This window comes from Diabrotica virgifera, chromosome 2, assembly GCF_917563875.1.
Source record: "Diabrotica virgifera virgifera chromosome 2, PGI_DIABVI_V3a".
Classification (NCBI taxonomy): Eukaryota; Metazoa; Arthropoda; class Insecta; order Coleoptera; family Chrysomelidae; genus Diabrotica; species Diabrotica virgifera.
Window position 1 is genome coordinate 175,474,745 of NC_065444.1, and position 25,809 is coordinate 175,500,553.

The following is a 25,809-nucleotide window of genomic DNA, read 5'->3' on the forward strand; positions in this document are numbered from 1 at the left end:
TACATCATTTTTATCGCTACTTTTATACGTATTATTTATTTTGCATTAGTCTGTTTTGTACAAAATCTGATTGTTGTATGTATATTGCTAAATAAAATACAGTAAAAATAAACCTTACCATACAATTTCCAATTAGTTACTGGCGAAACTGCTATAGCACAGTGAAAAACGTTTTTAGGACTGGCTAATGCCAACGCAGCTACGAATCCACCATAACTCCAGCCCCACACTGCTACACGTCTCTTGTCAATAAAATGTTGAGTATCTCGTAAATACCTACAAAATTTCACATTGATTTATATTTTACATAAATACAGAGTGGGCATAATAAGAGAGCCCACCTCGGTATTTGGCAGTATTTATTAAATTTTAAGGAAATGACGAAACAGGTCGATTTTTGATCTAAGGGGACACATTTTTACGGTACACACATCTGTCATTTGTCAACCCCCTCCCTTCCACTTCCCCCACCCCTTATTTTTAAAAAGGGAATACGGGTCGTGTGCTAGCTTATTTGAAAGTTATTCAATTATTTATTCAGTAATATAAACATAACTATATTTATTTATACAGGGTGCCCAAGAGAAATTTTTTTTAATTAAATTAATTGATACAAAAAAAAGAATGTATGTAATTTATTTAATTCAAAATACATTCTACTGTTGTAAGAAAACAGAAAAAAATGTTTTTTGATAAATTAACTTTGCTTTTCGCTTAATTTCAATGTTCAAACTGCCACCCATCTGCCTCTTGGTAGGTTGAATATTGAATTTAAGAAATAAACAATGTTTGTGTATCAAATAAACATTTTTTTCTGTTTCCTGTCAGCAGTAGAATGTATTTTGATTTAAATAAATTAATATACTTAAATATAATTAAATAGTTGGACACCCTGTATAAATAATTATGTCAATGTTAACATTACTAAATAGAGACTTGAATAACATTTCAAATGAGCTAGCAGACGACCCATTTTCCCTATTTAAAAATAAGGGATAAGAGAAGTGAAAGGGAGGGAGTTGACAAATGACAGATGTATGTACCGTAAAAATGTGTCCCCCTTAGATCAAAAATCGACCTGTGTCGTCATTTCCTTAAAATCTAATAAATACTTCCAAATATCGAGGTGGACTCTTTCCTTTGGCCCACTCTGTATACCTACTTGTACATATCCAAGCTTTTACTCATTGCTAAATTTGTAGACAAAATTATCCTTCATTGAAATAGTAGCAATCAGGTAAGTATTAACCAATCGACCGAATGCACAATATCGCCCAAAAGAACAATAATCTTTTTAAGATTAAACGCCCTTTCTTAAGTTTTCAACAGGTATATGTCAGGTATTGAACCCTGTCTAAAATACTGACTTCTAACGCGGTAGAACAATTTCCCAAAATGAAAATCGAAACGTCAAAATAAACATATTTTGAATTAACATTGTGGGTAATTCGCAGTGGATTCATTTACTCAAAATAGTAAATACCAAAAGAAGGGTACAGGGGAAAACAGCCAAAGTTTTTTTTCAAAAATATTTTTTCAAAATTGAGTTTTTTGCGCCATTGTGTACTTAACCGTCAGAAGTCACTATTCTAGTTGTAAATAATTACACTTTTACAAGAAAGAACTTTTTATAATGAATCATTTTCATTATTTATAGGACCCAATATAAAATTATAAACTATTTTTTAGTTTTAATTTATATGTCTTAAAAGAATTTTGTAATCGACTTTATTAGAGGCATATTTTCTCTAGCGGATTTAAACTCATATAAACCAAAGAAGATATTTAAAATGGTATATATAATATTTATATATAATAATTAATTTATAAATTATGAATTTTAAGTATATTACCGCCACCATCAATTTGTATTTAACGATTTTTTGACGTAGTTTAAAATGGGCTGTAAATGTCATTGCATTAGCTATTTCTGGGCTGTTCTGAAAATTTCAGGTGCCTAGGTAGCCTAGAATAATGTTTAAAATGGATTACAAAATTTGCGGACATAGTGACATAGTGACAAAGACTAAACCAAGTATATAAAAACTTTTAAAAATGCAAAATATAGCCTAAGTGCATAGCTATTAACATTTGAAAATATACCGTACTGTACAAGAAGAAAATGTACCGTTAAAGTTAAAAATGAGAATTACTCCAAACAACAGATTTGAGACTTTGGCTGTTTTCCCCTGTACCCTTTAAATGCATGTATTAAAATACGTAATTTAAGTCTAAAATCTATTAAAATGTAGCTAAACGAAAGAAAGTTTTATTGTTAATATTAACAATATCAAAAATAAAACTTTATTAGAACTAATCTTCTGGTTACATCATTCGTAGCTTCTAAAATTTGCAAGCTAACGAATTGCTGGAGCTAAGAAGGCCGAAGGAGATCTATCAGGTTACGTCTCACTTCCCGCCTATCCAGTAGGGTAAAATTCCAACAAAGATTGTTTCCCAATACTCAGATATAGGAGTAGAACTAATAAAAATATGAAATAAATAATCATTTCATTGTGAACCCAAAAAAGAGCCAGTTCAGAGGTATGTAGTTAGTTCAGAGAACGCCAAAAGCACTCTAACTAGATTCAACCCTTCTTAGGATTTCTTCAGAAAGTGCATACTTGATTCTCTTTGAACCACTGATTATTCAGGGAAAGATTCAAGGAAAAAGAAGCATAAAAAGACGCAGTATATCGTGGCTGCGCAATCTGAGAGAATGGTACGGATGTACATTAAATGAACTTTTCAGAGCTGTCTCTAAAATCCGAATAGTTATGATGATTGGCGACATCCGTCGCGGAGATGGCACTTAAAGAAGAATAACCACTAAAATTCGGTACGCCGCGGCCGGTGTCGGTTCACAACGAAATAAAAATCAATCAATCAATCAATAAATCAATATTCTTTATTTCATCTGAATTTTACAAGTATTGAAATGCGTCAAATACAATCTATGATCAGTAAAAACTACATAAAAAGTACAGAAAAACAGTTAACATAAAAACATAAAATATACACAATAACATACACATTGTTAAAAAGATGCCTGCGAGTATTCCTCTAACGAATAGAAAGTGATGACCAGAGATAAGTCCTTAACTGTTATCTTAAATACATAAATATTTGACTCTTCAACATAATTAGGTAATTTATTATACAAACTAGGGAGTTTTTGTTGCTACGTAACGTAACGCATCTCCGTATACGTAAAGCAACTAACGTGTCGTAGAGGATGAATGTTAAAATAGGTAGTTTTTGTAACTGCCTTAACGTAACGTAAAGCAAATCGTAAAGTCATTTTTAAATTCCGTTGACATTTAAAAAAATAAAACAATGTTCACACAATATACAATTAATATACAAATGTAAAAAAAGATAAATGAATGATGAAATTGTATGGTTTTAATTGCTTCTATTTAAATATAAAAATATTATTTTTCCTTAGGTTAAAATTTTTTTATTTTTGCTTATACCTTCTTTTTAGTTGTAAATTATTGTACCTACATCAGAATTCCAGTATAATGTAAATAGTTTGGTAATATTTATTTGAAAATTTTACTGAAACTTATACAACATTTGTTTATCTAGTTATTAATTGTGGTGATCACTGTATTTCTTAAATTAATACAAGATTTGTTTGGTTTGCTTTATTAATAGACAACTTAAAAACAATAAAATTTTAAATCTATTATGAAGTTCCAATTTCCAATTACAAACACAGAATAATTTTACTCAAATAGACTAAACCAATAACCAATAACCTTAAAATGTTTATAAACGGGTAGTACGCTGATGAAATGTTCATTTGGTAGGTAATCGGGCAAGATCCTCGTGTGCATTCGGTGACTTTCGTCTCGATAGGGATGCGTTCTCACGTACGTATCAGAGCGTTACTTTAGGTAATACGTATCGAGATACGGGAGTTCAACCATTAATGCGCAAGCGTATATGTCAAAATGATACGTTACGTTTACGTATTTGTGTGCACAAAAACTCCCTACTAACGCATGTTGTGTAAGGACCCTTGCGCACAACGGTCAAGTGGCGAACAGGGGTCACCAAATCATTTCTGTAACGAAAGTTGTAGCAACTGATTAAGGAAACATCATTTCTGCAAATAAAATTGCATCTATGTTACTTTACATAAACAACACAACTGAAAATATACAGCGAAATTACAGTTAAAATATTTAATTGTTTAAAAACTGGTCTACAGGAATCCAAGCGCCTTCTAAACGTCATGGTACGAATATTTTTTTTTTTTTTTTTGAAGAACAAGCACCTTATTAATTCGCGAGCAATTTCCCCAACAAACCAAGCAATATTGCAAAATTGACTGTACATGAGCAAAGTAGTAAAGTTTTAAGATATCTAGGGAGACAAAATTCCTAAGTTGCCATAGAACATAACAGTGCACAGACAATTTTTCCACTACATAATCAACGTGAGAGCTCCAAGACAAATTAGAATCCAGGTAAACACCTAACAACTTCGTGGAGTGGCTATTTACCACTGACCCATTGTCAAGTTTAACTAATGGACTCATCTGCATAGTAGAAGGTGAAAAGGTTACCATATTGGTGTTTGATCCATTTAAGATTAGGGCATTATTTAAACAGTAATGAGTCTACTTTTTACAAGACAGTTTGCTTTTTGTACTACATGAAAAAAATTATTGGAATTTAGTGCAACTGTGGTATCGTCAGCAAATTGAGTGACATAAAAGCCTGATTGCTGTTCCACGTTTTCTACTCGAACGCTTATTGCATCAGAAAAATTTTATCTAATGGATTCCGAACCAAACATGTTGAGCTATCGTTTATCAGTTGATTTAAATCATTGACGAAAATCAAAAATAAAAGAGCGCCAATGATACTTCCCTGTGGAACTTCGAAGAGGACACTTTCTTCTGAAGAAAATATTATATTCCCATTCACATTGACCTTAATTTTTTGAAACCTTTTCGATAAAAAGTTGTGGATCTACTTTAACGCAGATCCTGTAACACCACTATGATATAGTTTTTCCAGCAGTATTGGATGATAAACAGTTTCAAAAGCTGATGATGGCATAAAATCCGTAACGGCATCTGCTAAAGACGAATAAAAGTTACACTTTTAATATTAACAATTTTAAAAATAAATCTTTATTAACAGTAATCTTCCGGTTACACCATTGGTGGCTTCCAAAATTTGCAAGGCAACGAATTGCAGGAGCCAAAAAAGCCGAGGGAGATCTATCAGGTTGCATCTCACTTCCCGCCTGTCTATCACGGCAAAATTCCAACAAAGATTAGTTCCCAATGCTCAGATTAGGAGTAGACCTAATAAAAATAATAAAACTAAAAAAATAAAGCTCTGTGAACTAACTAATATAAGACGCCTCTTGTTTCGGTCATTTCTGACGGATTAGGGGTTAGATAAATTTTTTGCAGCATATCTCGCTTAGTTTGAATGTAATCGACATTTAATGCACCAAAAAACCAAACTCTTCTCACCTACTATATCTCTTTTTATATTATAACTAGAAGATTTATGAAGGAACGAATCTCTTTGCTTTTTTATAAGCTACAAAAGTATTTTATATAGTTTTTTCGTTAGATGCATAGTTTTTAGGGTATTCGCAAAAAACCGTCCGCAATGGTGTCATTTTTTAATGAAAATGATCAATTTTCAACCACGCATAACTCAAAAATTATTGAGTTTTAAAAAAAATTATAGAACAGTTTTGCTTAGAAATAGGTTCTCTAGCCAGTTCCGTGGCTATTTTAACCAAAAAATTTTCCACCCCCGAGAAGGGGTGGGAGCCACCCCACGATAAAAGCACACATCGGCATAGGGTAGACTTTGTTTCTTGATATATTTCCTAGTTACTGTAAAAATATCAAGTAAATCAATGCAGTAGGATGGAATTCGGAGCCAAATACCCCCATTGACTGCCCTAAATAGTATAACCAGAAGATTAATTCTAATAAAGTTTTATTTTTTTGGACTCCGGCCCTGGAATTCGTTATAAAGGTATCGATACATTTCAGCTCTGATTAAACGTGTTTTTTGTTGGTTTATACCAATAATTAGAAAACAAGTTTGTAATAAGTGTGAAGTTTAAAGTGGTTTCTAAGTACAGAGAAGAAAAATTGTTAGTACAATTTTCATTTCGACCATATCAAACCATTTCTTAAAAAATATTGCTGAAACTTAACCAACAGAAAATCCATTTTTATTTAAAATAAAAACGCCGAATAACCGGCTTAATTACCTTAAGTCAGGAGCGGCTCTAGAAAATTTCCTTCAAATGAAGAAAGCAAAAATTAAAAATGGATAGCAATAATTTAACTCATACCAAACCACCATCAACACCAACTACCTCTTCAACATCTTCAACAATTACTTATTTCAACGCCGTAACCAATTTTCACTTCCCCACCAAGCAACAAGCAGTCGTTTTGTCATCTGTACCAGACATAAAAATACATGAATACATAACCGCAATATGAACTTTAGTACAACCAAAAAATATCATCTTCGCATCCAGAATCTCAAACAACCGAGTATGCATCTATCTTAGTAACACCACAATCGTAGAAAATTTACTACATAATCACAAATCCGTTTCAATACAAGGCAACGACATAGAGATCAGAAGATTAATTACTCCTGCAAGCCGACTAGTGATATCAGGTGTCTGTCCCAGTATTCCAAATACTATAATCGAAGGGCACAAAAAATTGGAGCTTACTGCAGTGTCTAAAATAACATTTTTAAAAGTTGGCATGCCTGAGTCTGAATACAGTCATATATTGAGCTTTAGACGTCAAGTATTTGTTGCTCCAACAATTAATAAATCTATCCCAAATTCACTTCCAATATCTCACGACAATACCCCTTACACAATTTATCTCTCCTTATATGGTCTAAATTGCTCTACATGTAATACCACAGGGCATAAAGATGAAAACTGCACTACTGAATCAATTAATGAACAAAATATTGACCAGGTATCTCAACCTATGAATGTTAGTAATTCTGAAACAGAAAATTATCCAATAAATCAAAAATCAATTACATCAGATTCTCCAACTGCTCATCAATCCAGTACTCCTCCCACTTCTATAACCAACCCACCACCAAGTACCTCCTCCAACTCACAAAACCTATCTGAATCATCATCTAATACTACCAACATAGTAGCACATACTTCTATCAAAAGACAAATTTCAACATCTCCTGAAATAATAGAGTCGGAAAATAAAAAATAATACTTCCAGCTCCAAAGCAATCTGCACCCAAAAGAATAAAAAAAGCATTTAACATCGAAACCTCAATGAAACCTATAGAAGCCATTTTATCGTCAGCCACTACTCCTTACCCACTACAATATACAGAACTATGTGACTATATTACAAATGCTATACGCTCCAAATTGCCTGAAACAATAGCAAAGGATTATACTAATGACCTAGAAGGACTTAGCGCTGAATTACAAATGGTGCACGCAAACGCAAACGACAGACGCCTTAAAAACAACATTTCAAGGATTTTAAAAAAGATAAACGGAACAGACAACTACTCTTCTGTTACTGAGGAAGAAAGCGACTGTAACCCTATTCAATAACAAATTCATAGTTAATGTTAAAGTTAAAAACTTAAAAATACTAATCAATGAATTTTCTTCTTTAGTAATATGTTTACAAGAAACGCGACTTTCTAATAATAAAGTAAATTTAAAAAACTATACATCTTACACTAAATGTAGAGCGGTGCAGCAGATAGCTAGCGGTGGTGTACTGCCGTGCTAAGCCCAAAGGCGGTAACTGATTTTTTATCGAAAATGAGATTTTTGTATTTTTAGGTAGAATAGGGTATTTAGTATATATTTACAATGTCTTTGGAGTTGTAGAAGCATTATATTTTAAATAAAATTGCAATTTTGTTAGCGGTATCTACACTTTTCAGCTAAAATACTAAGCCATTTGGCGGTAAATGTTAAATACTATGGCGTTTTGACGGTATCTGCTACAGTTGCCGTCCATATACCTTAGCATATTGCACTTAGCGCTAATCTACTTTAAAGAATGCTACGCCTACATTTAGAAACCGCCAAATCGCCTTAGTATTACGAAGTAAATTCGGTCTAACTTTACAAGGTTAAAAAATTATTGTGTTAGTTAAAACAGTTGTGTTAGTAAAAGAAATAATTAGCGAGGATGATGAGAACTTTTCGAGATTATTATATCTATTGAAATGTATTTTCATTTTTGTTTATAGTGTTTCCAGAATTAACCAATTATGTTGTCCTAAACAATATGACTCTGCGCCAAGTGGGTGATTTATATCTTGAATTAGGCAGTAAGAGATTTTCATATTTAAAAATATTCCCTTTTTTTTAATTAGGTTTTAAAAACTTAATAATATATCCACACGCTGTCCACAAGCATTTTTAGAAAAAGAGACTTAAAATATTTTGCTTTTTTAGAAAATCAAGTAGAGTCGAGTAAGAGTTGTGAAACACGAGGTGAAACCACTGAAGACAATATTATAGAAAGAGGACAATTTATTGTAAAGTAATTACAAGAGGTGAAAAAAATTATGTTCAGCCTGTACAGGCGCAAGGTCTGTTTCATACTTAAAGTTTTCTGTAATTAACCCTTTGTTGGTCGTACATGGGATTAGCAGTCCCATTGATTGCATTTTTTTTTGTTTAAATATTATCATTGCTTAACTAGACAATATCTAGTAGTCTAGTTATACAATTCTATTATAAATAGGTAAAAGACAATGTGATCATATTTTAATCATAACATATAACTAGTTTGTACAATACAACTAATAAAATGTTAAAACTTGCCCTAATTACATTAAGTAATGGTATTTTAATACCTAATATGATATTGTGAAATACCCAATAATATAACAATGCATAATAATATTAGGGTAGGTGTCGGCTATTATAAAAGTCGTAAAATAGCGAACCTTTGTCGCTAAGAATATAATGGCTGAGAATAGAAAGTGAAAAGTATGGTTTACAATCACATTTACAGTTGAAGAATTCTTTAAAACTGAAGCTGAAGCTGAAGGGATTCTCTTTTTTCCTAGTATAAGTACAGTTTCGCCCAAATTATTAGACGCACGCACTATAAAATATTTTATAAAAAATTTTAATTATGAGGTAATACCATTGTAATACTAAATAGGTTTTTTGGTATGTTGTTCGGTTGTCTATTTAATTGTCTATATTGAATCACAAATGGAACATTATTATTAATGAACCAATATGTTTTTATTGACTCTTGAAAGAAAACAGATATAACGACAACTAAATATTGTCAATTTGTTGTTGTCATATCGTGGCTCAACAAAATAATAACATTTAATAGTATTTTAATTCTTTCAATTTAATAAACTTTAATACACAGAAAAGCTTTTTATTTCATATCAATCACAACTGTAAACCACATACGGCTAATAGGCTTAGTATTATAGTAAGTTTTGATAAAACGTTTTAGCGGTATCTACCTCTTTTTATATAAAACTTTGATTTAAAATATAATTAATGGTTCCCTTAATAAACTGGGGCATTTATCCATGCATTAAACCTATTAGCTAGTCCATAAATCCCTAACGGGCCAAAATTGTAGCATTCAATTTTTAAATCGATTTTGCCACCATTTTTTCAAATGTTAGTTACCGCCTTTGGGCCCAGCACGGCAGTGTAGGTATCTTTGTGAAATCTACTGTCGAGTCCAAAGAAATTCCGATAAACACAAATTTAGAAGCGGTTGCAGTGTCAGTACTTCATCATTTCAAAATCAACATTTGCTGTATATATCTACCACATCCAGACGAATCCATACTCCTAGAACTACAAAAAGTGATAGAACAAATTCCATCTCCTAAATTAATTCTGGCTGACACAAACTGTCATAACGAATCTTGGGGATCTGAAAAAACTGACAAAAATGGCAAAACTCTATTGGAAATAATTAACAACCTCAAACTAGTACTATTAAATACGGGAATGCCTACCCGCTTCAACGCATACAATGGCACGTTTTCAACCATTGATTTATCCCTCAGCGATTCAACTTTAGCACCACTACTTGAGTGGAATACGCTTTCACACTTATATGACAGCGACCATCTACCAATTTTAATCACTCATATTAAAGACGCAAACATTAATACAAAACCATATGAAACATGGAAATTAAAGTCAGAAGATTGGGAAAAGTACATTAGTTTAGTAACTTCACGAACGGAAGACATCAAAATATTAGAAGATGTAGATACAACAATAACAAATTTTAATAATGTTATAGTTGATTCAGCAAGAGAAGCGATTGGAAAAACTAAAGCTACCACTAAAACACCCATACCTGGTGGAATATCGAAATAGAGACTTCTTTGAAACAAACAAAACACTCATTTAATATACTTAAAAAACACAATTCCGAAGTCAACTCAGCTATCTTTAGAGCCTTAAGAGCCAGATCCAGATTTCTAATCAAAAAATCTAAGAAAGAAAGCTGGGCCGATTATGTCTCGTCAATAAATTCATCTACACCAATAAGTGATATACGGCAGAAAATAAGGAAAATAAAAGGCTCAAACAAAGTTAATCATATCGACACCATTACTACAGATAACTTAATTACTTCAAATAAACTAGAAATTGTAGAAATCTTAGCGGATCACTATCAATTAGGTTCAAGCAATGACCAATATAACTCTATTTTCTTAAAACGCAAAGAAAAGTTCGAATTGTCACAAATCGAAATAGAAGATATTTTATGCGCTCTCAATATGCCTATTACACTAGACGAGCTTAACGAAAGCCTAAGTAATGCTAAAAAATCTTCTCCAGGACCTGATGATATTCCAACTATATTTATTGAAAATTTACCGGAATCGGCAAAGAAAACTTTAGTCGACATCTTTAAAAATATTTACACAAATAAAAAGTTCCCTTCAATATGGCGTCAAGCAATTATAATTCCATTTTTAAAAATGAATAAGCCAAAAAACTTACCATCCTCATATCGTCCAATATCGCTCACCAGTAATATACGCAAAGCAATGGAGAGAATATTAAGTAAAAGATTGAAATGGCACTTGGAAAACAGAAACCTTTTTACTCCAATACAAAGCGGATACCGTTCAGACAGATCGACAACTGATAACATTGTCGCACTAGAATCCGAAATTCATAAAGCATTTACAAAACAACAAAAAGTAATCGCAATATTTTTTGACATTAAAAAAGCTTTCGACACGACATGGACACATTATATTTTCAAAATGATGAAAAACTGGAAAATAGATGGTAAGTTTCTAGCTTTTACCAAAAATTTTCTTCAAAACAGGTCCATACAAGTAAAAACCAATGGATTCATATCAACATCGAAATCACTCCATAATGGAATTCCTCAAGGATCGGCCTTAAGCCCAATATTATTTTTAATCGCAATTAATAATATAACAAACTACATAGAGCTTCCTGTAAAAGCTAGTATTTATGCCGATGATCTAGTAATATATGTTAAAAGTAAAAATATAGGTTTAGCTAGGCAAATTCTACAAAGAACATTAAACAGCCTGGAAAAGTGGTCCTTAGAGACTGGTTTAACATTTTCAACTGAGAAGACTGAAGTAATAATCTTTGACAAAAGAAGAGAGGAATACAACTTAAACCTGTGTCTAAATGGATATTCTCTGAAACAAGTCCGTGAAATCAAATTTTTAGGTGTAGTATTTGACTCACAACTCACATGGACTTCACATATCAACAATTTAATTCAATCCTGTCAACAACGAATAAATTTACTAAGAGTGTTATCCAAACATAAATGGGGTTCAGACACTAGAATTCTCCTAATATCAAACATTAATAAGAAGCAAGCTCGACTACGGATGAATGTGTTATGAAACAGCAAATAAAAATCAACTAAAAAAACTGGATATCATTCAAACCACATATCTACTACTAATCTTTGGAGCCTTTAGAACTACTCCAATAAGAAGCCTTCAAGATCTAGCAGGAGAAATACCATTATACCTCAGAAGACAATACCTATCACTATGCTACAATTCAAAATTTCTAAGCGCAAAGGAAAATACCTTTCTCGCAAGTTTAGTATCGGAAGAACCATCAGAACAATACAGAAATTACACCACCAAGGCCATACCATTTTACGAACGCATTAAACGATTACCGTATAGCATCAATCAAAACACCTTAGCATCCATAAAGAAATATCAGACACAATCCTGGACAGTTTCTTTACTAATAGTAGACCTCTCCTTACATAATTTTAACAAACATTCACACACCTCTGCTGAGATCACGCTTCAATATCATACAAATTTACTCAAATACTCTTCTTATAAACTTTTCTTTACCGATGCCTCCAAAAGTTGCAACGGAATGGCTGCTGCTACTGTATCAGAAAACGTAATTTCCGCCACTAGATTATCTGATGGCTGCAGTATTTATACCGCAGAACTTCAAGGAATACTTGACGCACTAAATCATTGTAAAAATACAAATGAAAACCAAATACTAATATTATCAGATTCAATAAGTTCTTTACAGGCCATCAAACATGTTTATCCTACCCACATCAATCTATTTCTAATTAAAGACGCGTTGCATCAGCTCCAATTTTCTGGGAAAACCATCTCATTTATGTGGATCCCATCCCATGTAGGAATAACTGGTAATGAGTTAGCAGACAAAACAGCGTTCGAAGCGATAAACAATGTGAACATTCCGACTACAGCAGGAATACCAATCTCTGACACTAAACCTTTATTCAAGAATCATGTAAACACAATCTGGCAAGAAATATGGGATCAAACAAACACAAATATGAAAACCATTAAACCAGACGTATCTTCTAAAAATTTTTCTATGCCAACAAAAGACCAAGTAATTATCAGCAGACTCCGGCTTGGACACACACGACTTACCCACAGCTACGTAATCTCCAAGGAACCGCCACCAATGTGCCAAAGATGCCAAATACCTCTTACAGTTAACCATATAATAATAGAATGTCCAGAGTACACTTCAGCGAAAACGATATTCAAGATACCCAACAGACTGAAAGAAGCACTGGTCACAAAATTCAATGAAGTTCTATCTTTTGTAAATCATTGTAAACTGTATAACAAATTATGATCCATTTTTTTTTCTTTTCTTTGTAAACTATAAATAATTTCCATATTTTTGTCATTCTTTTATTCTAAAAATGTATCTTTTGCTCTATCTATTTTGTATTATAAATGTACCGCTAATAACCCGAGTGGTTGATGCAGATAAATAAAAATAAAAAAAAAGTTTTATTTTTGAAATTGCTAATATTAAAAGTAAAACTTTCATTCATCTTTAGCAGATGCCGCGAATGAATCCATGCCATCATGTTATTTCGTTGTGAACAGACACCGGCGCGGCGGCCCGAATTTTACTTATCAGAGAGAATCAAATTTGCACTCTCTGAAGAAACCCTAATAAGGGTTGAAACTAGTTAGAGTGCTTTTGGCGCTCTCTGAATCTGAACTAACTAAAATAAGATGGCTCTTGTTTCGGTTCACAAAGAAATTATTATTTATTATTAAAAAATAGTTGTTTGTTTTCATAGATAAGTTATGGCTTGTAAAATACAGAAATACCTAAGTCTGAAATTTTTCCTGCCTGACCAAAAGAAAAGGAAATACCCCAATCTAATGGAACAATAATAAAGTAAACATATAATTCAAGTCGCTGTCTATTCGAATTGTTTAGGAATTTCTCTCACGAATTTTCTTCCAAACTCTATAATACACTGTGGAAAATATGCAAAAACGTGGCTAGCTCTACTTTTTCATCATATTCTAAGCAAAGTAAAAATATAATGAGAAGATAAAAAATTTTAGCTATAGTCAAATCTGGAAAAGCAGCTAACCAACTTTAAAAGAAATCGGAAAATTGACTTATTAAGTATTTTATATAAGCTTCGAAAACCACTACAAAATATCACTCCTTGCCTACTTGAAATACTCTCCATAGAATAAGGCCGGGTCTCTTACATACCGTAGCTATTCAAGTCATATTCTGGGACTTATGAAATACATAATGTATTAAAGCTGGGTTTCACACAGAAAGAAAAGAAAATCGTCTTCATACATTTATCGACGGTCTAGGACACTATCTGGAGTCTAACTATAAGTTTCTGTATGCATTCTTGTGCTTAACAGCATAACTCTATTAAGCATGCAGCATGTTCGCAAACGCTTGATTAACATGCTCTCAAACAGAACGCTTGAAGTGATTATGTGAAATTTAAAAAGTACAATGAAGAAATTTAGTAATGACATAGTTTTTCCTTTGGTACTGATTTTGTTTGGTAAGTACATTGCACATATTCCTGTGATGCAACCTAAGAAGTTCAGAAACGAAGGTAGCTGGTCAATATCGATTCGAAACCAAAACTTTGAAGAAATTTAACAAACCCCAAAATCAGCAACCAAACACAAAAAAAGATCAAAGTAATAATTTTTGAATTGATTAAAAATATGCCATGAAAGAAATTAATTTTGAAAACCAACGTTTTATCCTCAATAAATTTCAGAGATATCTGAATGTCACCTTGATAAAACTTTGGGATTCAGAAATTCATTTTCTTCAGAATAGAAAGATTATCATCAGAGATACAAAAAAATATTTAAATAAAAAATTGTAGCTAATTTAATTCCCAAGAACTTGTTTGCAAAAATTTTCTCTACGGTAAAAATTGAGTGAGTTATTGACACTTAAAACTTGTAATAACATGCAAAAATCACCTTTATCAACCCTTTCAAAGTCACCACTTTTTGCGACTGCGGATTTAAAAAGGATTTGGTATTAATAGTCTTATAGATCTTGTAAAAACCTACAAAATTATTTTTTAACAAACTTTCTAAGATAAAAATTAAAAAAGTTACGGTTAAAAAATTAGTATATTTTTTTCAAAAAAAAAAAAGAAATCCAATTGGAAGCATAATAATGTAAGCTTAGCTTTGCTTTTAGTCATTCGCCTTATTAGTTCTTCTTTTTTTATGTATTATTAATAGATTTTAAAAGTTTGACTGGCTTAGAATGATTAGTTTTTAAGAAGCTAGAGTTAAAAGCGCATAACGACTTTTTGTAGTTTGGTAAAAAATGCTATTTTCTTCAAAATAGAAAGATTAGCATCAGATATACGAAAAAATGTTTTTACATGAAATTGTAGGTTATTTAATTCCCAAGAACTTGGTTTGAAAAAATTTTTTCTACGGCAAAAATTGAGTGAATGGTAAATGAGTATATATCGAAAAACATTGATTTTTTCTATATAAAACTAACAGTTTCGATAGCGAATAAATCGAAAAGTATTAATTTTATCAAAACAATGTATAGAACATTTTTTGCTTAGAATGAACGTTTTTATCAACTTTTGCAGTCAAAATATAATAAAAAATTTCCACCCCTAAGATGGGGTGGCAACCGACCCCATGGTAAAAGCGCCTTTCGGCATCATATAGATTTTGATCCTTGAACTATCCACTACTTATTCTCAAATTTTCAAGCAAATCGATCCATTCTGTAAAAATTGCGTGGTGAAATGCTTCGGTTCCTGGACTAATAAGATTTTATAAAAAATGTTAATTATGAGGCGATACTACGTAGGTTTTTTGTATGTACCAGACACAATATATGTTGTTTGGCTGTCCATTTAATTGTCTATATTTTATCATAAATAAAACAACATTATTATTGAACAAATATGTATTTATTAACTCTTGAAGGAAAACAAAAATAACGACAATTAAATGTTATTTTGTTGAGCCGCCTTTAGTCACTATTAGAGCTTTAATTCTACAGGTATCGTAGTACAGGTTTGCAGTGATAGTATGCTGCGCACAATTAAAGCTCTAATAGTGGCTAAAGGTGGCTCAACAAAATATTTAACATTTAATTGTCGTTATTTCTGTTTTTTTTTGAGTCAATAAATACATATTTTTTAATTAATAATGATGATTAGTTTGTGATAAAAACTAGACAATTAAATGAACAACAAAATAATAGATATACATTATGTCTGGTACATACAAAAAACCTATTTAATATCACCTCATAATTACTTTTTTTTATAAAATCTTATAGTGCGTCTAATAATATGGCCAGGGACTGTATATGCAATAATTACACTTAATAGGAAGAAAAGTCAATTACCTTTAATATGGCCTATGGTAGAAGCCTGTGTGACTATTTTTAAGCAATATGGTTGTTCAAAATTTTATATTTTTAATGATTTTTGATATATTTTGCGATTTTTTTTTTAATTTCTCATTATAACTTTTTTATTGTATATTTAGATATGTATTGTACAATAAAAAAGAAAGCTTATTTTCTTTACTTTAAAATGGCGTATTGTAAAAAAATCTAGGTCAATTTTGAAACGAGATAAATATGCTTTTTTAAATAGAGACATAAACACATGCAATAGGTCCCACTAAGTTGGAACTATATGGAAACCTTTTTTATTATTAACTTTAAGAAAAGAAAATATTTTTTATAAAATGCTTTGCATAGTCTAGATCCTAAGATCCATTCATTAGATATAAAATTTTATCAATAGTGTACGAGGTATGTTAAAAAATATGAATTTCGCTCAAGAGTAAATTACCTTTATATTTCACAATATCGAAAAGTGATATTAAGAAAAGTTATTTGGAGTTAAAAATTATGTTATAATATGCAATTATATTCTTTTAATTTAATATAAAAAAACTTAAAATTTTTCTCAAATTACGGATATCCTTGGATATCTTATTTAAAACTACATAGTCCTAGAATTTTTTGGAATACACCATTTTAAAGTAAAGACAATAAGCTTTTTTATTCCATAATCTATATACAAAAATCATTAAATTATATACAGTATGTCCCTGTAAGTTGTAGTTATCCATATGAAAAACTTTTTATTATTAATTTTACGAAAAAAAGTTATTCTTCATAAAAAGCTCTGCATGGTCCAAAACCTAAGATTTAACCATCAAATATCAAAATTTTTGAATATTATACGAGGTATGTCAAAAAGTTTGAATTTTACTCAAGAGTAAAATACCTTTATTTTTCACAATATTGAAAATTGCTATTGTGAAAAGTTGTTTGGAATTAAAAACTATAGTCTAGTATGCAATTACATCCTTATAATTGATATTTTTTTAAATTCTGGAAAACTAACATTATTTTCAGTTATTTCAATTTAGATAACTCTTTTATTATTAATTTTACGAAAAAAAGTGATTCATAATAAAAAGTTCTGCATGGTCTAAAACCTATAATACAGCCATCTTATGTCAAATTTTATCAATTTTATACGAGGTATGTCAAAAAAGATAAATTTAGATCAAAAGTAATATATGTGCCTTTATAGTTCAGAATATTTTAATTAGAAGGATGTGATTACACACTGAATCATAATTTTTAATTCTAAATAACTTTTCATAATAACAATTTTCGATATTGTGAAAAATAAACGTATTTTACTCTTGAGCGAAATTAATATTTTTTGACATACCTCGTATAAAATTGATAAAATTTGACATAAGATGGTTGTATTTTAGGTTTTAGACCATGCATAACTTTTGATTAAGAATTACTTTGTTTCATAAAATTAATAATAAAACAGTTATCTGAATTAAAATAACTGAAAATAATGTTAGTTTTCCATAATTTCTCAAAAAAAATAATTTTCAATTAGAAAGATGTAATTGTTTACTAGAATATAGTTTTTAATTCCAAAGAACTTTTCATAATAGCAATTTTCAAGATTGTGAAAAATAAATTTACTCTTGAGTGAAATTCAAACTTTTTGACATACCTCGTATAATATTCAAAAAACTTGATATTTGATGGTTAAATCTTAGGTTTTTGACCATGCAGAGCTTTTTATGAAGAACAACTTTTTTTCGTAAATTTAATAATAAAAAAGTTTTCCATATGGATACAACTTACAGGGACATACTGTATATATTATTATAATATATACAAAAAATCATTAAAAGTATAAAACCTTGAGAAAGCATAACTTGTTTAAAAAGAGCCTACAACCTTAAACAAAATACAATTTTAAAGGTAATTGACTTTTCTTTCTACTAAATGTACCATTGCATATATCTTGAGATGCGTAGAAAATCGTTACAGAACAATGTTTGCCAAACAATGGGGAAAATGGCAAAAAATGCTGTGAGCGGCGAATTTGAAAAATCCTATTTCGGAAACTATAAATCCTAGAGACTTTTACGAAACTTTATTTTTAAGGAGGAAGGATGGAAGTTATTTTCGCTGAAGCAATGTCTATACCTATTAGGTCTGGATCCCGCGTATGAAAAAAAAGTTGATTAATAGCAAGCTGAACATTTGTTAATAGCTTAAGAGTGTCTAGTCGGATAAACTTTGATATATGGGAACACTGGAACAGGGGCACTTTTAATTGTGGAACAGGTTAAAAATTTTGAACGGTCACACTACGAAAACGGCACATTTATTTTGTCCGACAGAACAGACTTAAACTCTCCGAAGAGAGATTAAACTCTCATGCAAAAATCAGACTGCTATTTATCACCAAATGGGCGTTTTAATGAGTGGAACATGTAGAATATGTCAAATGACAGCAATTATGACCGGTGATAAATAGCAGTCTGATTTTTGCATGAGAGTTTAATCTCTGTTCGGTAAGTTTAAGTCTGTTCTGTCGGACAAAACAAATGTGCCGTTTTCGTGGTGTGACCGTTCCAAATTTTTAACCTGTTCCACAATTAAAACTGCCCCTGTTCCAGTGTTCCCATATATCAAAGTTTATCCTACTAGACACTCTTAAGCTATTAACAAATTTTCAGCTTGCTATTAATCAACTTTTTTTCATACGCGGGATACAGACCTATATATCCCTGTGGAAAAAATTTAGGGGGCAAAAAACAAAATTGCTTTCTTTCGTGTTTTTTTCTTGCTTCTCTTTTGAATATATTTTTGTAAAAAGAAATATTATGGACATTAAAATGATATATTTTGATAGCCAATTAAACCTGGAACAATTTGCCTGTAGACGTGTTTGTACCAAAAGTGCATAAAACTCACCCTAATTCACCCTGTGCCTAGGGACTAATTCACCCCTTTTTCAAAAACGCACCCACTTAAATGGTAGCACTCCGCGGTTTTCTCAAATATAGAGATCCATTGACCATATGAGACAATAAAATCACGTTATCGTTGTAGTTCCTTTTAGTTCTCTTAGTTTGAACATATTCAATAGCCTATTAACTATCAGGTAAATCATAAATACGCCTCAATAAATACTTCGGTTTTTTCTCAAAAACCATAATAAATTTGCAAACTATTAAAAACCTGCGGAAAGCTACGTCACGTACTCTACAGCATGTAGTAGAGAGATGAAAACTTAGGGCTCACTTACGAAGCTAATCAGAGTTTTGAGAGTTTTCTTTTATTTGATAAACTGAACGAACAAATTTAGTGAATATTCTTGGGTTTATTAAAAAACTATTAGTTTTATTTAGTAAACTTCGGGTTGCAAGTATTTATATTTCTGTTAATTGTATTATTGAATTTGCAAAGCATTTGTGTTCCAATATTTTCAGAAAACACTTACTCTGTAACTTCTAGCTGATCTGCAACTTCAACCGAACCCAACTTATAATAAACTTTATGTAGAATTTGATGCCCTTGTCCTCCTGATCCTCTACCATCAATTTGTGCAATAATGAAATCTTTGTTGCCCGAAAGGTATGTGTTCCAATCAATTCTCCATCTTTCAGTAACCAATTGGCTTCCAGGTCCTCCATAAACTTGAACTATTAAAGGATATCTTGTGATTTCGTCTTCTCTTAGACCAGGAGGGAGATGAAGACGAACGTGTGCTTGATATCTGTGAAAGAAAGAGTTTTGTAAATAAAAAGGTAACAAAAACGGTGAGGTGCGTACTTCGGTAGTTATCATTGATTAATCCTTATGTTACTTTTTTCATGCAGAAATCAGTAAATAACTGGTGTAAGAATATGTTGATTTTCAAACAAAAATTTTAAAATTAACCCTTATTTACCCTTAGCTTAAAACTGAAGCCTATGGAGATATGTTTTGAGGGCTAAACCTACCCCATATTGCAAAAATTCAATAAAGTTAGTTTAAAACATTCACAGTGATTGAATTAAGGTGGTACGATACTGTGTGCTACTATTTATGATTTGTTAACTATTTTTGATTTATTTAAACCCTACAAAGCTTCTCCTGTTAATTTAAATATTAAAAAAATCAATACGTGACTTGAAAAACTGAATGGCATACTGAAACCATCAGTATACGACCATCGCATACTGAAAACCAAATATAGTCGGTTCGCTAAACTCAGACACAATTGGCTAGTGATTTTAGTAAGTAATTTTGCCAATTTCGTAAAATTGGCAAAAAATTAATTACTAAATAGTTAATAATTACTAAATAGTTTGTCATTTTGCCAATTTTGGAAAAATTTTCCAAAAACAAAAAAAAATACCTGATAAATTCACTAGCCAGTTGTATCTGAGTTAAGCGAACGGACTATAGCTATTTTTTTGGTTTATAGATGCCTGGCAAGGTGCGGTGCTTCACTATAATAAATAAATATGTCTACTCTAAATTACATGATCAATTACTCTGGAAAAGTTATTTACCAGGAATTTGATTGCTGGAATCGAATCTTATGATTGTATATATTAATAATATAGGTATGCAAAGTCCGCAGATAGTGTGCTACTTTTTTTATAAACAAAATGGCGCCCGAAAATCGTGTTTTTTCAATTTTTGCTCTATAACTCCAAAGATTTTAACATTACAAGAAAAACACTTCAATAAAAATTCACCGTAATTAAATTCTGCATAGAGACGTAATTTTTACGATTTCCTTCGACAAAAATTTTCCCCGGAAAATGCGGGTTTCTCCAACAAAATCTTTAATTTTCCACTAAAATTTTAGATAAGTAATTGTTCATCAATAATTAAACAACTTGGTAATATAAAACCTCTTTTTGTATTAATTAGAATTCCAGAAGCCGATGGAGATTGAATGAAGAGTTTAGCAACAACTAAATTGTTAATTAAAAATTTACGGTCGCTATAATAACCACAATAATTGCGATACATAGGAATAGCTATGATTTTTGTATAAAAAGGTACTGTTCCTATCTAACTCACTTTACAGAATTGAAATTGGGCTATGTAAGCGGCCTTAGGAATATTTTAAAATTATAAACAATTTTTTGGCTTATAAACAAGTAGAATATCTCGGGAAATATTAAATTAAATTAAATCATGAAAACGGTACTAGAATAAAAGCGAGAGGACGCTTCTTCTAAAAGAAAAAACGTTTAATTGTGATGAGCGGTTCTTAAGATACAACCGGTCAAAATTGACCGGCATTTACGGCTAAGATATAAACAATATGATCATAATTTTTGAACCATCACCTTTTTACTTTTATCCTCATTCTCCACACTAATTTTTAAATCTTTAAAGTACTCATAACATATATTATTATAATAAAAACTATCGATTTTACGAGTGAAAATTGCCAAAAATAGCAAAATTCCAATCAAAAATTAGGTTGGAGAAAATGTAATCTCAAAGTTCAAAATCGGTATACGTTAAAAAATGCATTTTCTCGGCTTCTCAAGGAGCAATTTTCTTCATTCTTTTTTTGTTCCCAAGTAACTCGAGTAGAGCCATCTAACTAAGGCATTATTAAATGTCAAAGTTGCTTTTGTTTTGCTATAATAGATTAATTTTTTTATAAGAAAAGAAAACTACATATTTTCTCCAGTTGTAGACTTTTTTTAGATAAACTTTCTACAAGTGTACGTTTTAACTTTAAAAACACAAATAATCTTATTTGAAAGCTGTATAATGATTTAAGCAATTTTTATTTAAACAAATTAAAAAATTTTGTTTTAATAAACAAATTAATTTATTATAACAGAACAAAAGCAACTTTGACATTTAATAATGCGTTAGTTAGGTGACTGTACCCGAGTTACTTGGGAATAAAAAAATAATGAAGAAAATTGCTCCATGGGAAGCCGAGAAAATGCATTTTTTTAACGTGTACCGATTTTGAACTTTAAAATTACATTTTCTCCAACCTAATTTTTGATTGGAATTTTGTTATTTTTGGCAATTTTCACTAGTAATATCGATAGTTTTTATTATAATAATATATGTTATGATTACTTTAAAGATTTGAAAATTAGTGTGGAGAATGAGGATAAAAATAAAAAGGTGATGGTTCCAAATTATGATCCTATTGTTTATATTTTAGCCGTAAATGCCGGTCAACTTTAACCGGTTGTATCTTAGGAACCACTCATCACAATTAAACGTTTTTTCTTTTAAAAAAGACTCGTCTCACTTTTTTTTCCAATACCTGTTATATGATTTAATTTAATTTAATATTTCCCGAGATATTCTATTTGTTTATAAGCCAAAAAATTGTGTATAATTTTAAAATATTCCTGAGGCCGCTTAAATAGTCCAATTTCAATTCTATAAAGTGCATTAGATAGGTACAGTGTCCTTTTATTCAAGAATCATAGTTATTCTTATGTATAGCAATTATTGTGGTTTTTATAGCGACCGTAAATTTTTAATTTAAAAATTCAATTGTTGCTAAACTGTTTGTTCAATTTCCATCGGCTTCTGGAATTATAATTTATACGAAAAGAGATTTTATATTACAAAGTTATTTAATTATTGATAAACAATTACTTATCTAAAATTTTAGTTGAAAATTAAAGATTTTGTTGCAACAACCCGCATTTTCCGGGGAAAATTTTCGTCGAAGTAAATCGGGAAAAACACGTCTCTATGCAGAATTTTTATTGGAGTGTTTTTGGTGTAAAGTTAAAATCTTTGGAGTTATAGAGCAAAAATTGAAAAAACACGATTTTCGGGCGCCATTTTGTTTATAAAAAAAGTAGCACACTATCTGCGGACTTTGCATACCTATATTAATAATATATACAATCATAAGATTCGATTCCAGCAATAAAATTGCTGGTAAATAACTTTTCCCAAAAATGGCTTATTCTCCGATAATCTGCTCAGACTAAATAGCCTATAACGCCGCAGGCTATACGTTTGGAGAGATAACACTAGGGGACATCCTGTCAGCCTGAGAAATACTGTATCATATTATAAATGATCGTCTGTATAAACCTGCCCTGTTTAGTAAAACAATATAAACTCAAAATCAAAAAACAACAATATGCGGTATGCTATATTTTAGTATAATAATAATATTAGAACAAATAATTATAACTTTTTATATGATGTATAATAAACAAACAATTTGCAGATACAAATTTGTGTTCACGAAAAAGCAACCATTATAATAAAATATCAAGGAGAGGTCTAAAGAAAAAAAAAAAAAAAGAAATATTATTTGGTGCTTTTTTAGCCGATAACTAAAATTACATGTCCCTATAATAAATCAGTCCTTTGTGTCTTGAAATGTTTTAGTATACCTTTGACTATCGTAAATAACGATAGTTAAATGGAGTAAAATATTATCTTTTTTTTTTCATTCTATATTATGTGACTTTATATCATATATTGGGAGATTTTGTTGGGGTAATAAATACTTAAAATTTATTTCAAGTTCGCATTCTATTTCTAACATAGGTCCCTTTTATACAGAGTGATTCATTAAGAATGACCAATCTTCAATTTGTAGATTGTAGACCTCAAAATATTAAAATTTGACCAAAATCACTTAAATAAAATTTGGTTTGTTGCTGAGTAACAGGGTGTGTTATTAAAAAATATAATAACTATTTTCACCCAGTACTTTAACACGGCACCTGCCACGTGGGGTGCTACCAGCACCCCATAACACATTTTTATCAAATATTTGGTATTTCAAGTTTGGTAACCAGGCTGTGCGTCATAGTAGCTTTCTATAATATTATATAGCATAGATGTGTTAGTGTTTGAAGTGGTTATAATATAGTGTTATTCTGAACTTATAGCTCTAAAGTCGAATTGGGGTGTCATGATTTAAATTATTAAACTCTATAAGTGAGTAAATAGACTCTTTACTCACTAAATCTTAATTTTTTTAGATATTTTACTTGACTTCATTTATTATGGCTTGGTACTTGCTAGTTTTCTTATAATACCTTTTTCATTTTATTTTTAACTTTTATAACATATTAGTGGCTAATAAGTTAATAAAACATGTTTTTTATATTCTTGTGTTACTTAACACATTATTTTGTTTTTTAAACAAGTAGATCACAGAAAATTTTTAAGGGTTGCTGTGAGCACCCCACGTAGCAGTTGGCGCTTTGCAAAGCCACGTGGCAGGTGCCGGGTTAAAACTGTTTGACATATACAGTGAGCACGTAAAGGTTGGAATAAATTCATTTTCTCGAGAATGGACAAATTTGAAAAAAAATCCCGAAACAGGTCAATTTTTGTTTTTAATTTACGACTTTTTGACATATATATCATACTAGTGACGTCACCCATCTGAGCGTGATGACGTCATCGATGATTTTTTAAATGAGAATACGGGTCATGTGATAACTCATTTGAAAGGTAATTCAATTCTCTATTCAGTAATATAAATATTAACATACTTATTTATACAGGATATCCAAAATAATTTTTTTGGATTCAATTTATTGACATAAAAAGAAGAATGTGTGTAATTTATTTAATTCAAAATACATTTTACTGCTATCAGAAAACAGGAAAAATATTTATTTGACAAAGAAATAATGTTTTTGTTTAAATTCAATATTAAAGCAGCCACCCACCTGCCTGTTGAAAGTTTGAAAATTTCATTTAAGCGAGAAGCAATGATTATTTTTCAAATAAACATTTTTTTCTGTTTTATGAGAGCAGTAAAATGTATTTTGAATTAAATAAATTACACACGTTCTTCTTCTTATGTCAATAAATTTAATTCAAGAAAAATTTTTTTGGACACCCTGTATAAATAACTATGTTAATGTTTATATTGCTGAATAGGGAATTAAAATACCGTTCAAATAAGCTATCACACCACCCTTATTCTCATTTAAAAAAATCATCGATGAAGTCATAACGCCCAGGTGAGTGACATCACTAGTATGATAGGGGAGTGCAATTAGATCGAAAATATTCATTGTATCGGAAAAATTCAAACAAGCTTATATTTTTCTAAAACTTCTTTTGTTAGCTTTCATACATGTTAAAGTAAAAAGTTCTACTCGCGGATTTGGCCGCTAATTGTTTATTAATTGTTTATACAATAACAATAATTATTTTGTAGTAATAATTTTAAAAATATCGTTAAATTCATCATTTTACTTTGATCAAATATGTTTCTATTTTGTTTTTGATTATACTGAATCCGAATATGGCAATTTGAAAATTGAAATCGTATACAACGAAGCTCTTATACAGTATGTCTGCGTAGCTAGGAACCGCATGGAAAACTTTTTTATTATCAATTTTACGAAAAAAAGTTATTCTTCGTAAAATGCTCTCCCTGGTCTAAAATATAAGATACAACCATCAGATATTAAACTTTTTTAATTTTATACTAGGTATGTAAAATTATGAATTTTTCTTAAGAGTTAAGTGCCTTTATTATTTACAGTATTTTAATTAGAAGGATGTAATTGAACACTAAAACAATTTTTTTAATTCCAAACAACTTTTCTTAATAACAATTTTCCATATTGTGAAATTCAACGATACTTTACTCCTGAG

At 30.5% G+C, this 25,809-nt stretch overlaps 1 protein-coding gene across 1 annotated transcript in view; it reads right to left on the reverse strand.

The window, feature by feature from the left end:
• The window catches only part of LOC114331068 (prolyl endopeptidase FAP), a 413,168-nt gene that overhangs the window by 13,545 nt on the left and 373,814 nt on the right, over positions 1-25,809 (reverse strand). The window contains exons 8-9 of the mRNA XM_050644934.1: positions 19,673-19,948; positions 119-276 (exon numbers count right to left, since the gene is read on the reverse strand). Of these exons, the coding sequence (XP_050500891.1) occupies positions 119-276; positions 19,673-19,948 (434 nt within the window). The remainder of the gene's footprint in view (positions 1-118; positions 277-19,672; positions 19,949-25,809) is intronic.